The sequence below is a fragment of the Nicotiana sylvestris genome, chromosome 1, assembly GCF_000393655.2.
Source record: "Nicotiana sylvestris chromosome 1, ASM39365v2, whole genome shotgun sequence".
NCBI lineage: Eukaryota > Viridiplantae > Streptophyta > Magnoliopsida > Solanales > Solanaceae > Nicotiana > Nicotiana sylvestris.
This window is the reverse complement of record NC_091057.1, coordinates 120,061,984-120,078,995: the sequence shown is the minus strand read 5'-3', so window position 1 is coordinate 120,078,995 and position 17,012 is coordinate 120,061,984. Positions and strand designations below refer to the sequence as shown.

The 17,012-nt window shown below is 35.6% G+C and overlaps 4 protein-coding genes across 5 annotated transcripts; 1 reads left to right on the top strand and 3 right to left on the bottom strand.

Moving 5' to 3' along the window:
• The first annotated feature begins 563 nt into the window (after positions 1–563).
• On the top strand, positions 564–1,679 carry LOC104234329 (serine/threonine-protein kinase-like protein At5g23170). The gene has a single exon (XM_009787885.2). The coding sequence runs from the start codon at positions 564–566 to the stop codon at positions 1,677–1,679; it is 1,116 nt and encodes a 371-aa protein (XP_009786187.2).
• A 4,202-nt stretch (positions 1,680–5,881) lies between these two features.
• Positions 5,882–11,075, bottom strand: LOC138874053 (protein FAR1-RELATED SEQUENCE 5-like). Its single transcript, XM_070152560.1, has 2 exons — positions 10,155–11,075; positions 5,882–5,911 (listed from the first exon to the last, which is right to left on the bottom strand). Exons 1-2 carry the CDS (start codon positions 11,073–11,075, stop codon positions 5,882–5,884), a joined length of 951 nt encoding a protein of 316 aa, XP_070008661.1.
• Positions 11,076–11,210: 135 nt separating this feature from the next.
• Positions 11,211–11,811, bottom strand: LOC138874047 (protein FAR1-RELATED SEQUENCE 5-like). Its single transcript, XM_070152553.1, has 3 exons — positions 11,601–11,811; positions 11,433–11,491; positions 11,211–11,321 (listed from the first exon to the last, which is right to left on the bottom strand). The coding sequence occupies exons 1-3, from the start codon at positions 11,809–11,811 to the stop codon at positions 11,211–11,213; spliced, it is 381 nt and encodes a 126-aa protein (XP_070008654.1).
• A 2,257-nt stretch (positions 11,812–14,068) lies between these two features.
• On the bottom strand, positions 14,069–16,358 carry LOC104222119 (small ribosomal subunit protein eS12-like). Of its 2 annotated transcripts, XM_009773307.2 has the most exons (5): positions 16,278–16,358; positions 16,007–16,057; positions 14,909–15,206; positions 14,463–14,528; positions 14,069–14,357 (listed from the first exon to the last, which is right to left on the bottom strand). In XM_009773307.2, exons 2-5 carry the CDS (start codon positions 16,012–16,014, stop codon positions 14,298–14,300), a joined length of 432 nt encoding a protein of 143 aa, XP_009771609.1. In that variant the 5' UTR covers positions 16,015–16,057; positions 16,278–16,358; the 3' UTR covers positions 14,069–14,297. The 2 variants fall into 2 exon arrangements, with proteins under 2 accessions (XP_009771609.1, XP_009771611.1); XM_009773309.2 differs by lacking the exon at positions 16,007–16,057 and having other exon boundaries at positions 16,278–16,335.
• Positions 16,359–17,012: the final 654 nt, after the last annotated feature.

The window sequence follows — 17,012 nt, the reverse complement described above, 5'->3', positions numbered from 1 at the left end:
TGTTATAAAGATTGACACTAATAAGTTTTCTCCACTAATCATAAAGTATTTCTACAATTAGTTTCTAAAAATTCGGGTAAAGTAAGTGATTACACTTAAAATGTGTAGTTAACCTAGACAGGTGGTGGATAATCGCGATCTATTGGGACCAGTTAAATTACAATGTACTTAACAATTTTTATAATATTGTCAATGTATAAAACTCAAATTCATGAAATTCGGTCGTTTTAAGAAACAAACATTATGATTACACAAGTCAATAGTAATTGCAGATATATTTACGTGTTTTGTATTACTGAATTTAGAATGACAATAAATAATGCAAACTCGAATAAACAAAGAAAAATTATTTGCTGCCTAAGGTGTAAGCTATAAATATTCCCTTGTTTTCTATATATATTAAACCTCCAAAGTCACAACAGAAAGAATATGCTCATTTCATAATAACCAAAATATGGTTTCCAACAACCAAAGTTTCTGATTTTCATTATATCTTCTTGTCAAACAAGAGGAAGCAGCAGAAGGTCTAGATGAGAAAAAAGGGTATTTGGGAGAGGAAAAAAATGAAGGTATTTGAGTATGAAAAGCTTGAAAAAGCCACAGAAAACTTCTCAAAATCAAGACTCATTGGTAAAGGAAGCCATGGATGTGTATACAAAGGAATTCTAGAAGATGGTAAAATCATAGCCATAAAGAAGCAATCATTAGGACTTCAAAAAATTCAAGACTACTCCAAACTAGAAAATGAAGTAAGTATTTTATCATCTCTGTCCGAAAACTCTTTCATCGTTAATTTTCTTGGAACGAGTAATAATAACTCGGCCAAGAATGAAACTTTTCTTATCATGGAATACTTGCCAAATGGCACTCTACATGAAATGCTACATGCAAAAATCGTCCCTCCTCCTTGGCCTAAACGTGCCCAAGTGGCAATTCAAGTAGCTAAAGCAATCGAATTTCTTCACCAAACTAAGCCTTCAATTGTTCATAGAGATATTAAATCTACTAATGTTTTGTTTGATTCAAATTGGAATGCTAAGTTAGCTGATCTTGGACTTGCCCTAAGGATGAAAAATGATTGTGAAGATGATGATCCCTGCTCGCCGAGTCATCGTTCCAACTCGGTAACTCGACCTGCTGGCACGATCGGATACTTAGATCCCAGTTACACCAAACCAAGCAAATTAAGCACAAAAAATGATATATTTAGTTTTGGTGTATTACTCCTGGAGATTATGTCTTCAAGAAAAGTGATCGATGTCTCAAAATCACCAGTTTCTATTGTTGATTGGGCAACAACATTGATTAAAGAGGGACGTGATTTGGAAATTTGTGACAAAAGAATGCATGTGCCATGGTATATGGAAGGCACGATAAAGAACATGTTACGCATTGCTACACGTTGTGTTTCTACAAAGAAAATAACTCGACCTTCAATCCAAGAAATTGTGATGGAAATGGAGAATGTGATAGTAGAGCCAACTAAATATCCTTTGTGGAATATATTACGTAGCCTTACACTTTTGAAAAGGAAACGAAAAAGATGCAGAAAAGATTGCAGTATTATTACTACCACAGTTACCAAGACTTGTGCACAACATGAAGGGAAGGTACAAAAGGATATGTCAAGACGGACGTTGTTGATTAGGGAGATATTGGCAGATAAAGTCATGCAGTAGATGCATGGGTGGATCCAGAATATTTATTATAAATTTACTAATTTTACTCTGTTTCGTGTTAAAATTAGTTGTTTCATTTCAACTTATTAGCAAATAATGCAAGTGATGAGAATAATTGGATGTTTGTTATTTTTGTTACGATCATATTGATTTTATCGAAGCAGAACAAGTCTAAAACTCCGATCGGGAAATCATCCAAACCCGTACTGAGTCAATGAAAAGGGATGACTCTGTTGAGTGGAGAAACTCGGAGTGGGTCAATGATGAGACAAACCAATCACGTAGTACTATAGAAAAGGAAATGTAGAAGTTGGATCAGCGCATGCATTATTTCCAAACACAAGATTCCCAAAAGTAGGTAGAATTCGTGGGATATTGTAATCTACTACAGTAGTATTATTTTGTGTGTTTTTCTAAAAATGCCGTGTCATTCCTTTGTGATGTTACACTTGTATCTATGGCTTTTTATTGGGAAATTCTTGTGTCAAGTACGTAAGACTTCTCCAACATTTGCGTTGGAGATAATGTTTGACCGGAATGTTTGTTGTCTGACTATGCAACTCGCGTTATCAAACATACTCCGTCCGCTCCACTTTTATTAATTTTTTTCGGTTATTTTTGATGGTCCATGATATTTACTCCCTCTCTTTCGGTATGTGTGAACTTATTTCTTTTTGGTCCGTTCCAAAAAGAATGATCCCTTTTTAAATTTGGTAATAATTTAGCTTAAATTTACAATTCTACCCTTAATAAGAAGCTTTTATAATCACCCAAATACTTTGGCCCCTTTTTAATTTATTTAGGACCACAAATTCCAAAAGTCTTCATTTTTTTCTTAAAACTCGTGCCCAGTCAAACAGGTTCACATAAATTAGAACGGATGGAGCAATTTTTTTAAAATATCAAGAAGAAATTAACTTTCTTATATCAAAGTTGCTCTTGGAATAAAGAGTCTCGTAATATCATTCTTAGCGTGAACAAATTACAGAGATAATAAAGGCTAATACGGTCAATTTCATTGTTAATTACTCCATCTGGTCCACTTTAATTGACTTTTTGGTTGTTTTCTTACATATTAAGGAATCTATCTTTTAGCACTAATTAACAATGAAATTGACCATATTAACCTTAATTTATTCATTAGAAATATAACAAATACTCCTAGGCTCTTTAATTATGAACCACGAAAAAGGCCAAAAAATTAGTTAAAGTGGACTGGATATAATAATATTAAAAGATGAATTCTTTAATTTGTGAAAATATCCAAAAGATAAATTAAATTGAACCGGAAGGAGTATATATTTCACAATTCTTAGTAGGAGCGCTTCCTCATTAAATAAATTTTATGAAGATAAATCTAAATTAGTCTGACCAATTCCGAATACTAAATGATTAAAATAAAAAAGAAAATTTGTGTTTGCTGTACTTCCTTAGTTTTACCTACTCCCTACTTCTATTAAGAGATTAATTAACTTGACGTCCTAGCTTTTCGTGATTTTAGAAATGAGTCATTAATATTCGACGTGATTTGTTTGTCTCAAGATGCTCTCACATAACAATTACTCCCTCCGGTTCACTTTAAATATTTTTTGGCTCTTTTCATACATATTAAGGAATTCACGTTTTAGCATTACTCCCTCCAGTCCAAAATAAGTGATTTTTTTGGCCTTTTTTTGTAGTCCAAAATAAGTGATTTTCCAGATTTCAAAAATGAATTAATTATTTTTTTCCTACATTACCCTTGGAGTAAATAGTGTTGGAGTGTGTGTTAGGAGAATTTATGTGAAGAGATAATAAAGGTTAATATGGTTAATTTCATTGCTAATTAATGTTAAAAAGTGAATTTCTTAATCTGTGTGAAAACATGTAAAAAATCACTTATTTTGGACCGGAGGGAGTAATTAACAATGCAATTGACAATATTAACCTTAATTTGCTCATTAAAAATATAATAAACTACTCTTACCCTCTTTACTCCAAGGGCAACTTTGGAAAAAAGAAGTTAATTCCTTCTTAATATTTGAAAGAATCAAATCCCATGGACCACAAAAAAAAATTAAAAAAGTCACTTAAAGTGAACAACAGGGAATAACATCATGGTGTGCACTTCTAATCAAAAGGTTTTAGTTTTTGATTATAATGTACTAAAAATTTTTGATTAGACAAATTTTCGTCGTAGTTAAATATGATACATCACGATCATGTAATGTCTTATTTTTCTTGAACATTAATTGTGCTCGTGAGTCGTGTCAATGTCGAGTTTTATCGTATTGTGGAGTCTCCATTCATGCAAGAAGAGGAAGGAATTCAATTTGGGACTTAACGATAAAAAGGAGGGAAATTTATATCCTTCAAGAATTTGTAGTAATGAAACATAAATTCATAAAGAACATTTTTGAGTTTTCTCTTTTAATTATTTTCTTGAAAACAACAACAACAACGACCTAGTATAATCTCACAAGTGGGGTCTGGGGAGGGTAATATGTACGCAGACCTTACCCTACCCCGAAGGGTAGAGAGACTATTTCCAGGAGACCCTCGGCTCAAAAAAGCAACATGAGCCGATATATTAGTACCATAAAAATGCATAATAAAATAACAGCAATATAAGAGATATGAAATACAGAATACGAAATACGAAATAGATGGCTGGTATAGTAAAACTAGCAGGTAAAGCCCTGCATCAATAGACGACCAATGACATTCTTAGTCTAACTCCTAACTGGCTAGTCTCACTCTATTGTGCTGTAGAAATATTCACAACTTTCCCCTAACCTACAACCTTAATGCTCGACCTCCATAATTCCCTGTCAAGGGCCATGTCCTCAGTAATCCTAAGTCGCGCCATGTCCTGTCTGATCACCTCTCCCCAATACTTCTTAGGTCGCCCTCTACCTCTCCGCGTGCCCACTACAGCCAGTCGCTCACACCTCCTCACCGGTGCATCAGTGCTCCTCCTCTGAATGTGCCCGAACCATCTGAGTCTTACTTCCCGCATCTTGTCCTCCATGGGGGCCACACCCACCTTCTCTCGAATATCTTCATTCCTAATCTTATCCATCCTTGTATGCCCGCACATCCACCTCAACATCCTCATCTCTGCTACTTTCATCTTCTGGATGTGTGAGTTCTTTACCGGCCAACATTCAGTTCCATATAACATGGCAGGCCTAACCACTGCTCTATAAAACTTACCTTTTAGTAACGGTGGCACTTTCTTGTCACACAAGACTCCCGACGCTAACCTCCACTTCATCCACCCCACCCCTATACGGTGTGTGACATCCTCGTCAATCTCCCCGATCCCCTGAATAACCGATCCAAGGTACTTGAAACTACCCCTCTTGGGAATGACTTGAGAGTCAAGCCTCACTTCAACTCCCGCTTCCGTCGGCTCAACTCCAAATTTGCACTCGAGGTATTCCGTCTTCGTCCTGCTCAACTTGAAACCTTTAGACTCAAGAGCATGTCTCCAAATCTCTAGCCTCTCGTTGACGCCGCCTCGTGTCTCGTCAATTAGAATAATGTCATCAGCAAATAGCATGCACCATGGCACCTCCCCTTGAATATGATGAGTCAGTGCATCCATCACCAGGGCAAATAGGAATGGGCTGAGCGCAGACCCTTGGTGCAACCCCGTAATAACTGGAAAGTGTTCAGAGTCGCCTCCTACTGTCCTAACCCGAGTCTTAGCTCCAGCATACATGTCTTTAATCACCCTAATATAGTCAACCGGGACCCCTTTATCCTCTAAGCAGCTCCATAAGACCTCCCTAGGAACCCTATCGTACGCTTTCTCCAGATCAATAAACACCATGTGGAGATCCTTCTTCCTATCCCTGTACTGTTCCACCATCCTCCTAATAAGGTGGATAGCTTCTGTGGTAGATCGCCCCGGCATGAACCCGAACTGGTTGTCTGAAATAGACACCGTCCTTCGCACTCTCATTTCTACCACTCTCTCCCAAACTTTCAAGGTATGACTTAGTAATTTGATGTTCCTATAGTTGTTACAGCTCTGGACATCACCTTTGTTCTTATACAACAAGACCATTGTACTCCACCTCCACTCTAATTATTTTCTTGAAAACTGTTTGTAAATTGTTAGTTAGGACTTGAGAGAGAATGTCCAAATTCTTATATTCCATTTCACAAAAGTCTCTCTAAAAATAAAACCACTTTATTCTTTAGCATTTATTAAATTATCCATTCGAAAGATTCGTGTGATCTTCCTAATTATAAACAAAATGATCTGTAAGCGGAAAGGAGATAAAGGAATATCAACTAGACGAATAAAATATTAAAAGTTTTTCTACATTAAAACAAATACGCCATCCTTATCTCACTTTAATAAAATAAACTACTATAACTTACAATCTTTTATTAAAGAAAATTGTCAAATGTCACCTTATTCTAGGCCTCAACTTCTGGGTGGAGATCCCCTCCATTGATAATTTGTCCATTACACTTACTGATTTGTGCCATGTGTCTACCCAATCAATTCAAGGTTAAGATTAAATAGATTACTAAACAACTAAAAATAGTAATACAATTTCATATAAATAAAATAATAAAAAGTTTACTGTAGTTTCACCTTACTTCAACTTTTCTCTCACTCAATACAACATGCAGGCCCCACCATGATGTCATAACTAGTAGAATGATGTTCCCGAATCCATTTTAACTTCTACAAGTGATTTCTTAACTTTTGGAATTGGCCTTTTCTATTTATTTTTTTTCTTCTTAAATGAGACTTGACAAATAACACAATAAAAAATTATCTCTTTCATTCATGTTGACACAAAAGCATTTGAATAATAGATTTAACTGAAGTTGTTAAAATGCAATAAACAACCTCTAATAATCATCCAATTACTTCTGAAGTCCAAAGAAGCTATGGAAGTACTTAAATAACATGTCCAGTATCTTAAATAAAATAATAAAAATCAACTAGAAATAAAATTAACATAGATCACAGTAAATAATTATCTCGAAACTCTTGTGCCCCTTGACTCTCGAAAAAGCTCGCCTGCCAACTAATGATAAATTATATACGTCAATAAAATAATATGTGTTAAAAATAAATATAAAAGCTTCTTTTAATATAAACTTGATCATGAGGAAGAGAACAAGAATTTTGTGTATGTGCAAGAGCATCAAAATAAGAAGGTTCCTACACATATAATATAAACCAAGTCAATTATATATATATTTGATAAAACAATTACCAAAAAGAGTGTGTTAATATTACCGTTAGCATTTGAGTAAAGCTATAAGATGCCTTCGAAAGTGAAAACTCGGAATGCTGGGATAAGTTGGCACAAGCCATACTTTGAGAGGCACTTAAATTAGAATTGTAAAAAAAATTCTCATCTTTTGTTGAATCCTACGAATAAATATAAGAAATATTATAATTGTAGTAACATTATAATAGTTGGTCAATATGAAATATTCGAATTATGAACTGAAATAAAATATGATATACCTGGTTGATACAATTTCGCTTATCAATTTTAGTTCTATCATTAACTGTAGATCCATCTTGATTAATAGAATCTGACTTCTTTCCTCGAGCTTTCTTACTCTTTGAGTTCGCTTCAAGAGAAGTTTTAATCCTCTTTTTCAGACGTTTTGTGTTATCTTTCTTTTTAAAACTTTTGGCTCGTGAGAGGAGATCTCTCTCATTATTTTCTTCTGGTAAATCTCTCGTTGAACCAGTAGTATGGAGAGATGGAGCTGTCATGTGACGACCCGAAGGGTCATCACCGTAGTTCTTCCTTGTTCCGTGCTTTCGAGGCCTTGAAAACCTCGCTTTTAGTTGCCTCGATTGGCGTGCGCAGTTCGGGCGCGTAGCCGGAAAGTTTTTATATTAGAATATGTGAATTATGTGAAACATTTGATGAATTTTGGTATTAATATGCATAATGTTGACTTTGGTCAACATTTTGGGTAAACGGACCCGGACCTGTGATTCGACGGTCCCGGAGGGTCCGTAGAAAAATATGGGACTTGGGCGTGTGCCCGGAATCAAATTCTGAGGTCCCAAGCCCGAGAAATGAATTTTTGAAAGAAATTGTTTTTCTGAAATTTGATATGAAAATTTGAAATGAAAAAGGGGTTAGAAAATATAGGTATCGGGCTCGTATTTTGGTTCCGACGCCCGGTACAAGTCTTAAATATGTGTTAAGCACTATCTGTAAAGTTTGGCTAAAAACGGACGTCATATGACGTGTTTCGGACTAAAAATGGAGAATTTGAGTTATGAAAGTTGAAGAAAGAAAATCATGTGTTTGAGGCTTGATCCTATGTATATGATGTTATTTTGGCGATTTGATCGCACGAGTAAGTCCATAAGATGTTTTTAAGGTTATGTGCATGTTTGGTTTGGAGCCCCGAGGGCTCGGGTGAGTTTTGAATGGGGCCCGGGAGGTCTTGGACTTAAGAAAATGCAGGTTAGGGTGTTGCAGACACCAGCGCGGCCGCGGTCATTTCCGCGCGGTCCGCGCTGGAGCCGCGCGGCCGCGATGCATTTTTGTGCGGTCCATGTGGCTGAGTCTGAGGGCTAGGGTTTCAGGTCAACCAGCGCGGCCGCGCACCAAAACAGTGCGGTCCGCGCTGGAAAGGTTCAGAGAAGCCCCACTTTTCTCCCACTCGGCGCAGCCGCAACACATTTTTGTGCGGTCCGCGCCAGGTCCTCAGAAAGGCATACAAGTTCGGAAAATCTCAGTCATTTTTCACTTTTCAAAAATCCAAAACCTAAGAGGCGATTTTCCAAACAACTTTTCTTCTCCAAAACGATTGGTAAGTGATTTCTAACTTAATTTCTTTATTCCTTAACATCTTTTAACATAATTTCAACTTCAAATCAAAGATTTTCATGGGAAAAATTGGGTGTTTTGGGTAGAACCTAGGTTTTCTACAAATTGAGAAGTTGGACCTCAATTTGGGGTCCGATTTAAAAACAAATCATCTATTGGGATTCATGGGGGAATGGGTAACCGGGTTTTGGTCCGAACCTCGAGTTTCGACCACGTGGGTTCAGGGGTATTTTTGACCTTTTTGGGAAAAACCTTGAAAAATCTATTTTCATGCATTGGGGATGATTCATTTAGTAATTATTAATGTGATTAAGTAACTTATGACTAGATTCGAGCGGATTGGTGGTGGAATCAAGAGGTAAAGCTATACTAGAAGCGTGAGTTGAGTTTGGAGCATTCGAGGTAAGTGTTTGTTCTAACTTTGGCTTGAGGGAATAGGATTAGGATGATATTTGCTACTTGCTAATGTGGAGTACGGTGTATAGGCATGGTGACGGTTATCTATGCACCGGAGTCTAGCATGACCGTGAGTCTTGATTGCTTTTAATTCGAATAATGTGACACAAGCTCCTTGTTTATTTGATAAGTTTCATATAATATGAACGGTTGAGGAAGAATGATTTAAAAGGAGAATGTGTTGTGAATACTCCATTGTCGGGATGTGTAGACTGATATATATATTCTCCCTTGTCGGGATATTTTGGGCTATTAGCTGTACCCTTGCCGGGTTAAAGGTATTGAGTTGTTATTCTCCCCTGAAGGGGTCTACTATATGAAGTCAGATATTACGATCTATATTATGGGATCGTGTGGCACGCCGTCCACTTATATATGATATTATGGGATCGTGTGGCACGCCGTCCACTTATATATGATATTATGGGATCGTGTGGCACGCCGTCCACTTATATATGATATTATGGGATCGTGTGGCACGCCGTCCACTTATATATGATATTATGGGATCGTGTGGCACGCCGTCCACTTATATATGATATTATGGGATCGTGTGGCACGCCGTCCACTTATATATGATATTATGGGATCGTGTGGCACGCCGTCCACTTATATATGATATTATGGGATTGTTTTCTTGCACTTGTTGTATATATATCTGTACAGGTTAATTGTGGTAGGTACTGTCTAGCCTCGTCATTACTTCGACGGGGTTAGGCCAGGCACTTACCAACACATGGGGTCGGTTGTGCTGATGCTACACTCTATGCATTTTTGGTGCACAGATGAGGGAGCAGCTTACGGACCGCAGCAGTAGGACTTCTGGGAGCTATCTTCAGTCCAGGGACTCTCGAGGTAGCCTAGCTGGCGTTCGCAGGCCGAAGTCCCTTTCCATGTTTTTTGTTTGTTTATCTTGTATCAGACAAACATGATGTATTTTCCCTTCAGACATTGATTGTAGTATTCTGTAGTAGTCCGTGAGCTAGTGACACCAGACTCTGGGTAGCATTTTGGTTCAAACTTCCGCACTTTTGGTTTTCAGTTGCTTTAGATTTAAAGTCTTCCGCTTAGATTTTGTCTCATTTATTATATTGTTTGAAAGAAAGCAGGAAAGGTGTTTTAAATATTTGGCTTGCCTAGCTCCGATAGTAGGCGCCATCACGACACCCGATGGTGGGAAATCCGGGTCGTGACATGTCACCTCCATAATTTGTTTCAATTTTGCGCTTAACTCATTTACACATGTTGCCGCTAGCTTATAGCCTTCATCGGTTTCAGAAGCTTTAGCTGCCATTCTAACAAATATAGGACAAAGGATTCTATAGCGATTCACAATGATTAGCTTTGAATCCTTGATCTCTATATCTTGCCCATCAATTTCTTTAATATTTACGACTTTTGCAGTTTTTGTCCATCTTTTCAAAATATACTCATCTGGAATTTTATCCACTCCTCTTATCACATCAAGAATTCTTATTGTATGACAACAAAGTATACCCATAGACTCAAACTTCATGCAAGTACAAGATATATGATCTGCCTCTGTCACCTTAACAATATGCTCTCGAGTGTGCTCATACTTGCTAACCTTATACATGATGGGAAAATTATTTCCCTCACATCCATTCACTTTGATTATTAAAGACTTCATATATTCATCTTGAAACTTCGAAAAAATATTTGGTGTATATCTAGCATGAAACAAAATTGGCACCTTTGCTTTTAATACTGGCAACCATTGTGATGCATCACATGTATCTTGCAGCTCATTATATCTTTTGTCCTCAATTGCTCTATCATAATGCTTAAAAAACTGTACCAAATTATAATCAGACTGCAAATAATCCTTTAATTCACTATTCAAACTCTCACTTAATTGTGTGTTATTCATGCCACCCGAAAAGGTTTGCTTTCTATATGCTGCAAATAATTTTTCTCTCAAAGCATATATTCCTTCCAACCATTCATTTTCATGAAAATTATATTCATCAAACATAGTAGTCCAAACATTTATAAATTCTCGTTCATTCTCATACTCGTAAATGCATTTTCTAAAATCACCACGGAAAAAAGCGTACCTTTTATAAACTTGATTGAGGTGTTTTACAACATTTTGTTCCATGTGTCAAACACACAACCTATGATGAACTTCAAGCATGACGAATGAGATGGCCTTACTCATAGCAGCATCTTGATCTGTAAAAATAATTTTTGGTGTTTTTCTAGACATTGCTCTAAGAAATGTTTCGAACAATCACTAAAAAGATTCTGAAGTCTCATCATACATCAGTGCACCTCCAAAAACAATCATTTTTCTATGGCTATTAAATCCAACGAAACTAGCCAAAGGTCTATGCTCTTTATTTGTCTGGTACGTAGTATCAAATGAAAGCACATCTCCAAAAATCTCTTAATCTATTATAATCTTAGAATCTGCCCAAAATATGTTCGTGATCATATCATTAACATCCAACTGTACCGCAAAAAATAAAGATGGATCTTCAACTCTTTTTTTCTCAAAATATTCTAATAGTACTCCTGGAAGAAAATACCAAAAATAAGTATGTATATGCTATTTTTAATATGAGAAAATCACATTCCAAAGACTAAATAAAAAATTATTAGGCAATTTGAACAAGTAATTTACCTGCTTCTCCTTGTCCCATAACTTGTTGCCTTTTGGTTCGAAGGTAGTTCTTATGATCTAACTTAGTACAACCCAAATTTGCTCTGCCACCAGCTTGAAGACTCATAAAATCAAAAGTTCCTTTAGAAAATAATCCAGCATCCTCCGCCAAATCGATTTCAAGAGTTTGTACGTCGTTCAAATTTCTGTGAGATGGCAACATGTGAGTCATTGTCGGTGAAACGAGAGGATGGTTGTGTTCTAACTCAACCTTAGTAATATGGCACTTTCCAACAAATTGGCGAGTAACAACAATATGAGCTTGGCATCCTGTTCTAGTCTGTTTTCGTGGATTTTTAGCTTGATATTTTCGTTTATCATCTCCGCGGAAACCCTCCTTGAAACATGTAAGCTTTTGTGATGTTACATAACCTAATTTCTTATTTATGTTCGCATACTCTTTGCGAACACTAAAACCTATCCTTTTCTTGCATACTCATTGTAAAAATTAAATACACTCTCATCGTCGTCAAACTCAAGACCAAGCGCAGACTCACGATCTATTGACCCTTGAAAATTATTTTGTAAAACTTCTTCGGCAGTAGCTTCACACTTGCTTTCTCCAAAATTGTCTATTATACTTCAAAAGAAAAAGAATATAAAACATAGAAACATCGTTAAGTTTTGAATAGTTTAACTAGAAATATATAAACTTGTTATAAATTTATTAAAAAAAATTATTTAAACTTGTTGCATTTGAATTCTAATATGTAACGGAAAAAAATATTATACTAGAACAGATGTAATGCATCTTCCAAAGAATATAAAATAAGTACAGTACCTTAATTAATCAAATTTAATAAGACTAAATAAGTCTAGTAAAAAAAAGAGTAGAACCTTGTCTTTCAAAAATTCTTCAACTGTTACGAAGTTGATCTTAATAACAATGGCGCTTTTGATTTCTTAGGAAAAAAATAGAAGGCAATATTCTTATAAATCTACAATATATAATTAGTTAGAAAGATAAATGTAGATCTTTGATTTCTTATTCATAATCTTTTATAAAAGTAATGAGATGATGGACTGATTTTTGGCGGTTAAATAATTAGTAAGATGAATTCCCGCCACTTTAATTTTTTTTACTTTTCTTACACTTATTTTATGGAGATCATTTTACTAGTTATGACATCATGGTGGGGCCTGCATGTTGTGTTGAGTGAGAGAAAAGTGCAAGTAAGTTTAGTGACCTATTTAATCTCGGCCTTAAATTGATTGGGTAGACACATGGCATAAATCAGTAAGTGTATTGAGCAATAATGGATAAATTATCAATGGAGGGGATCTCCACCCCTCAACTTCTATATCGCAAACCATGTTTATAATGAACGTGGGAGTAGGGAAAAGGAGGTATTCGTGTTTGGTTTAAGGATATGAAAGGAAGTGAGGTTGAATTGAATTAGATTTTCTCTGTGCTATAGTCATAAAAAAAAAACCATTATGCTGGATTTTTTAAAGGTTATGGTGAAATTAGGGAGAGATAGGTACTTTATTTGTTTTTCTTGAACATGTATTCTTGCTGTTTGTAACAAGTAAATAATCAACAATTAAAAATTAACAAGACGCATTTATGACGGTTATGATCCATGATGGCCTTTTTGTTGATTTTAACAATTTAATCTTTCTATGAATGGAAAATGGGTGAGTGATTGGACAAATATTGGGGATAGGGTTGCATCGAATTAATTAGTGATAGGGCAAAAATTGGGGATAAGGACAAAGGAAAGTGCAACGGCTACATCTGGAATGGTGAGAGCTTTTCTTTTTTGGGGTAATAAACAACTATATTCCATTATTACATAAGGGGAGCTATTCATGGTGAGAGCTTTCTATTGTAATATTGGTGCTTCATTCCATTGAAGTGCAGCCCAACTTTGAATAAAATTATCACCAATTAAAAGGTTCGATTGATTCATTGATGATTCTAATTTTCTCTACTTTTCTACAAAAGTTATTACTGCTGAAGTCAATCTGCTTGGAGTTTAAAAAAAAAAAAAACTTTCTGAATTTATGGTTCTAAATAAGTCAGAAAGAAATCCAGGTATTTGTATAGTTATAAAAAACTCTCATCAAGAATAGAATTAAAAGTTTAAACAAAATTATTTCTAAATTTAAAAGATGATCCTTTTTTTGAAACAGGCCAAAAACGAAATAGCCGGAAAAAAAGCTAGAAGCTCAGAAAACAACTTAATCGACCTGCAGAGTTAAACAAAAAGCATGATATCAAGAAATGGAGAGCTTAAAGTAATTCTCCTCCTTCATGGAGGAAAAAAATTGTTCAAAGAAACCACAAACCACTGCTAAGGCACTACTACCGAAATATACAGCCGTTGTTGAGACTGCATGCAAATATTTAACATGGCCTAAATCAGTATAGGCCAAGCCTTTTTTTTAAGAAATGCATATTTTTTAAGCTGACGAGGGCAACAAGATTATAAACTAGACGGCAGTTTCAAACTATTAGATCTTCCCAGAAGGTAAAACAAAACTTGAAGTAACACAATAATAAGGGAACATAGTTTGAAATCTCAAAAATTCAACTCTAAATAAATGCCAAAAAGATAGTCTCATGGAATCTCTAGCTTCATAGTTCCCCCCTAAAGCTCCGTCTCAGACTTATCTAGCCTCATAGTCCCCTAAAGCTCCATCTCAACCTTATATTTAATGAGACTTCACGTACTCCTGGACGATATGGAGACCCTCAGTCTCTTCCCCATAATCCTGCAGAATCAATTAGAAAATTCATTACAGTGGAGTATAAATTCCAGATTGGAAAACTTATCAACTGTACTATTCATTTAAAGCCAGAGGATACGTAGGACGTACCTTCACGACAACACAGCCACAACCAACAACTTTCCTTGCTTTCCCTTCAGAATCAATTTTGCATAACTGTAATTGAAGAAAGATCATAGTCGATGAGTGATTATATTTCGATTTACATGATACACTTCTACAAAAATGAGAACTACAGACCACTTCAGAGAGGAGTCAACAAGTTAAATCAGAAGACTCATATACCCCTCAACTCCAATACAAGTGCAAAAAACACAATAACATAGGTCCAACATAAAGTTAAGGCTTCAGTCATGGGATTCTGAGTATTATTTATCACAAGTCCCTAAAACCCTTCACCTATTAAAAGATGGAGTATCTAGTAAAGACGCACATTCCAATTTCATTTTCACATCAGAAACAGCTACTCAAGTATGTATAGTAACAACTGAGATACTGTGATTGGGGCCATAGATAAGCAATGATCAATTACTTACACCAGCCCATTCGCCAAGAGTTTTTGCATTGGGAACTGTAATCAAACTGACATTGTGATCAGCACAAAGAGCTTTGACCAGCTTGACATAGTCTGGCTGGTCGCAGTCCTCTGCTAGCACACAAAGCTGCGCAGCATGCTTCTCAATCACCTTAGCACCTTCATGGAGTCCTCGAGCAAGTCCTCCATGAGCTTTAGACTTCCTGAGCACCAGCTGCAGAGCGGTCATGATGTCCATGGGCTCCCCAAGTGCTGGAGCAGGAGTCTCGGCCGCAACAACAGGAACAGCAGCATCCTCTCTACAGATATACAACTGTCAGGTAAGAGTATACCTTATACTAAAGATAAAGATAGGCACACATCAAGGACCAGATTGGTGAAGCAAGAAATCACCATGCAGTGTCACATTATAATGGTATTAAAGCCAATGCCACAAGAACATCAAACTCGACTAATTCAGAACGTTGACATCATAACATTTTTCTTTCTCATCAAACCTCGGAATACCAAAGCTAAGCCAATCCATTTTTTCATGATACTTTGTCTACACACAGTAGCATGTCCATTATTCCATGAAAATAAAGTGGTCAACCAATTGGATAAAACATTTGCTATATGACAGTTCTGCATCAGTACCATGACAATTTAGGGTTTTGTAATTCTAACAACAAACAACATATATATAAAAAGGCTATAGATATGCAATAGGCAGCTGAAACATAGAATTAAGAAACTCTCATACGCTAATTGTATTTGGTTCTGCTTTAAATGACCTACAAAAAGAATCAATTTTTGGATGGTTCTACTGGTTGGGTTCCCTTGAAATAATGACATATTAGTTTAATTCCAGGGAATGTATTTGTTTCATGATTCTACAGACAGGAAACACTTCTGCCTAGCTCTTTCTAATAGAGGTACAGAAAATTTTGAACATTGAACTTGCAAAGTCTAATCTTAACGTGGATCAAGCAATTCAGCAAAACCATACAAAATTTATCACGTGTCTAGATTACTAAAAATAAAAAAGACAGCAACTTGAACACTATAATGAATTAAAAAACTGAATTTAATGAGAAAGCTTACAAATCACCAAGCTTACCCTGACATATTTCTTTCTTGGTAAATGTTAAACCCAAAAAAACACAGCAACCTGTTATAAGTTGAACACGAAACTCAGTCAGGTAAATAGAATCAATAACAGACTCCATAAACCCTCATACTAAATATATCGTGTCAACTCATCCAAAATCGAACCACCCCCAAATAAAATAAAATTGATTTCACAATAAAGTAAAAAGGATCCTTTAACATTTCCCAGAGACAAAAGAAAAAACCAAAATAACAGTAAGATTTGAACAAGGGTTTCTGACCTTAAAATTTAGAGACGACGCAATCTGCTTTGAGTTGCAGTAATGGCAAAGGGGGCGGTAGTGGAGGAGAGTGGCATAAAAGGTTTATATATATAAGGCAGATCAAAGCTTCAACCCTAAAGTTGCATTCTTAATTACTAAATTGCCCCTTTGCTGATTCTCTTCTGGTAAATCAATGTTATCTCCTATGGGCTATAAGTTCGGCCCAAAATATACAACTACTAATCCAATGAATCAAGTACTAATGTATAGGGATGTTCAAAGAAAATGATTTTAGTTTGATTTACTGTTAAACAAAAATAACTGGAAAAAGGGGGAATTTTTTATTTACGTTTTATAATTATGCGTGTGTGTGAATTTCTGTAAATATTTTAATACATCTCATAAATTTCATTTGGATTTAGTTTTGAAGTTTTTACTTTGAGCTTGAGCATTAGATTCACCTGATCCAACAAATCCACTGTCTTTGGGCTTTTCATAATTGTCAATATCGTTTAGCGGCAAATAAGATATTTAGGCTTAATACATAATTTATCTCCCGAGTTTCTAGTTTTTTTCCTGTATATCCAAATATATATAACACATTAATAATTTATCATTTGTATATTACAGTGTATAACATAATAATAATGTGTATATCAAAAATATATCAAATTTTTATTTTCCTTCTTTGTATAACACATTTCAGTTTGAAAACTCAAGTTTCAAGACGACTTCACATTTATATTCCCCATT

Excerpts from the sequence above, each read along its gene's own strand:
- LOC138874053 (XM_070152560.1), bottom strand. The coding sequence starts at position 11,075 with ATGGAACAAAATGTTGTAAAACACCTCAATCAAGTTTATAAAAGGTAC. Across the intron at positions 5,912-10,154 it reads AATTGAAACAAATTATGGAG|GAAGATCACACGAATCTTTC; the intron begins GTGACATGTCAC and ends GTTTATAATTAG.
- LOC104222119 (XM_009773307.2), bottom strand. Across the intron at positions 14,529-14,908 it reads CTCTTGGCGAATGGGCTGGT|TTATGCAAAATTGATTCTGA; the intron begins GTAAGTAATTGA and ends CTTCAATTACAG. Across the intron at positions 14,358-14,462 it reads GTGGCTGTGTTGTCGTGAAG|GATTATGGGGAAGAGACTGA; the intron begins GTACGTCCTACG and ends TTGATTCTGCAG.
- LOC138874047 (XM_070152553.1), bottom strand. The coding sequence starts at position 11,811 with ATGACTCACATGTTGCCATCTCACAGAAATTTGAACGACGTACAAACT. Across the intron at positions 11,492-11,600 it reads TATGGGACAAGGAGAAGCAG|GAGTACTATTAGAATATTTT; the intron begins GTAAATTACTTG and ends ATTTTCTTCCAG. Across the intron at positions 11,322-11,432 it reads ATCCATCTTTATTTTTTGCG|ACAAATAAAGAGCATAGACC; the intron begins GTACAGTTGGAT and ends ACTACGTACCAG.
- LOC104234329 (XM_009787885.2), top strand. The coding sequence starts at position 564 with ATGAAGGTATTTGAGTATGAAAAGCTTGAAAAAGCCACAGAAAACTTC.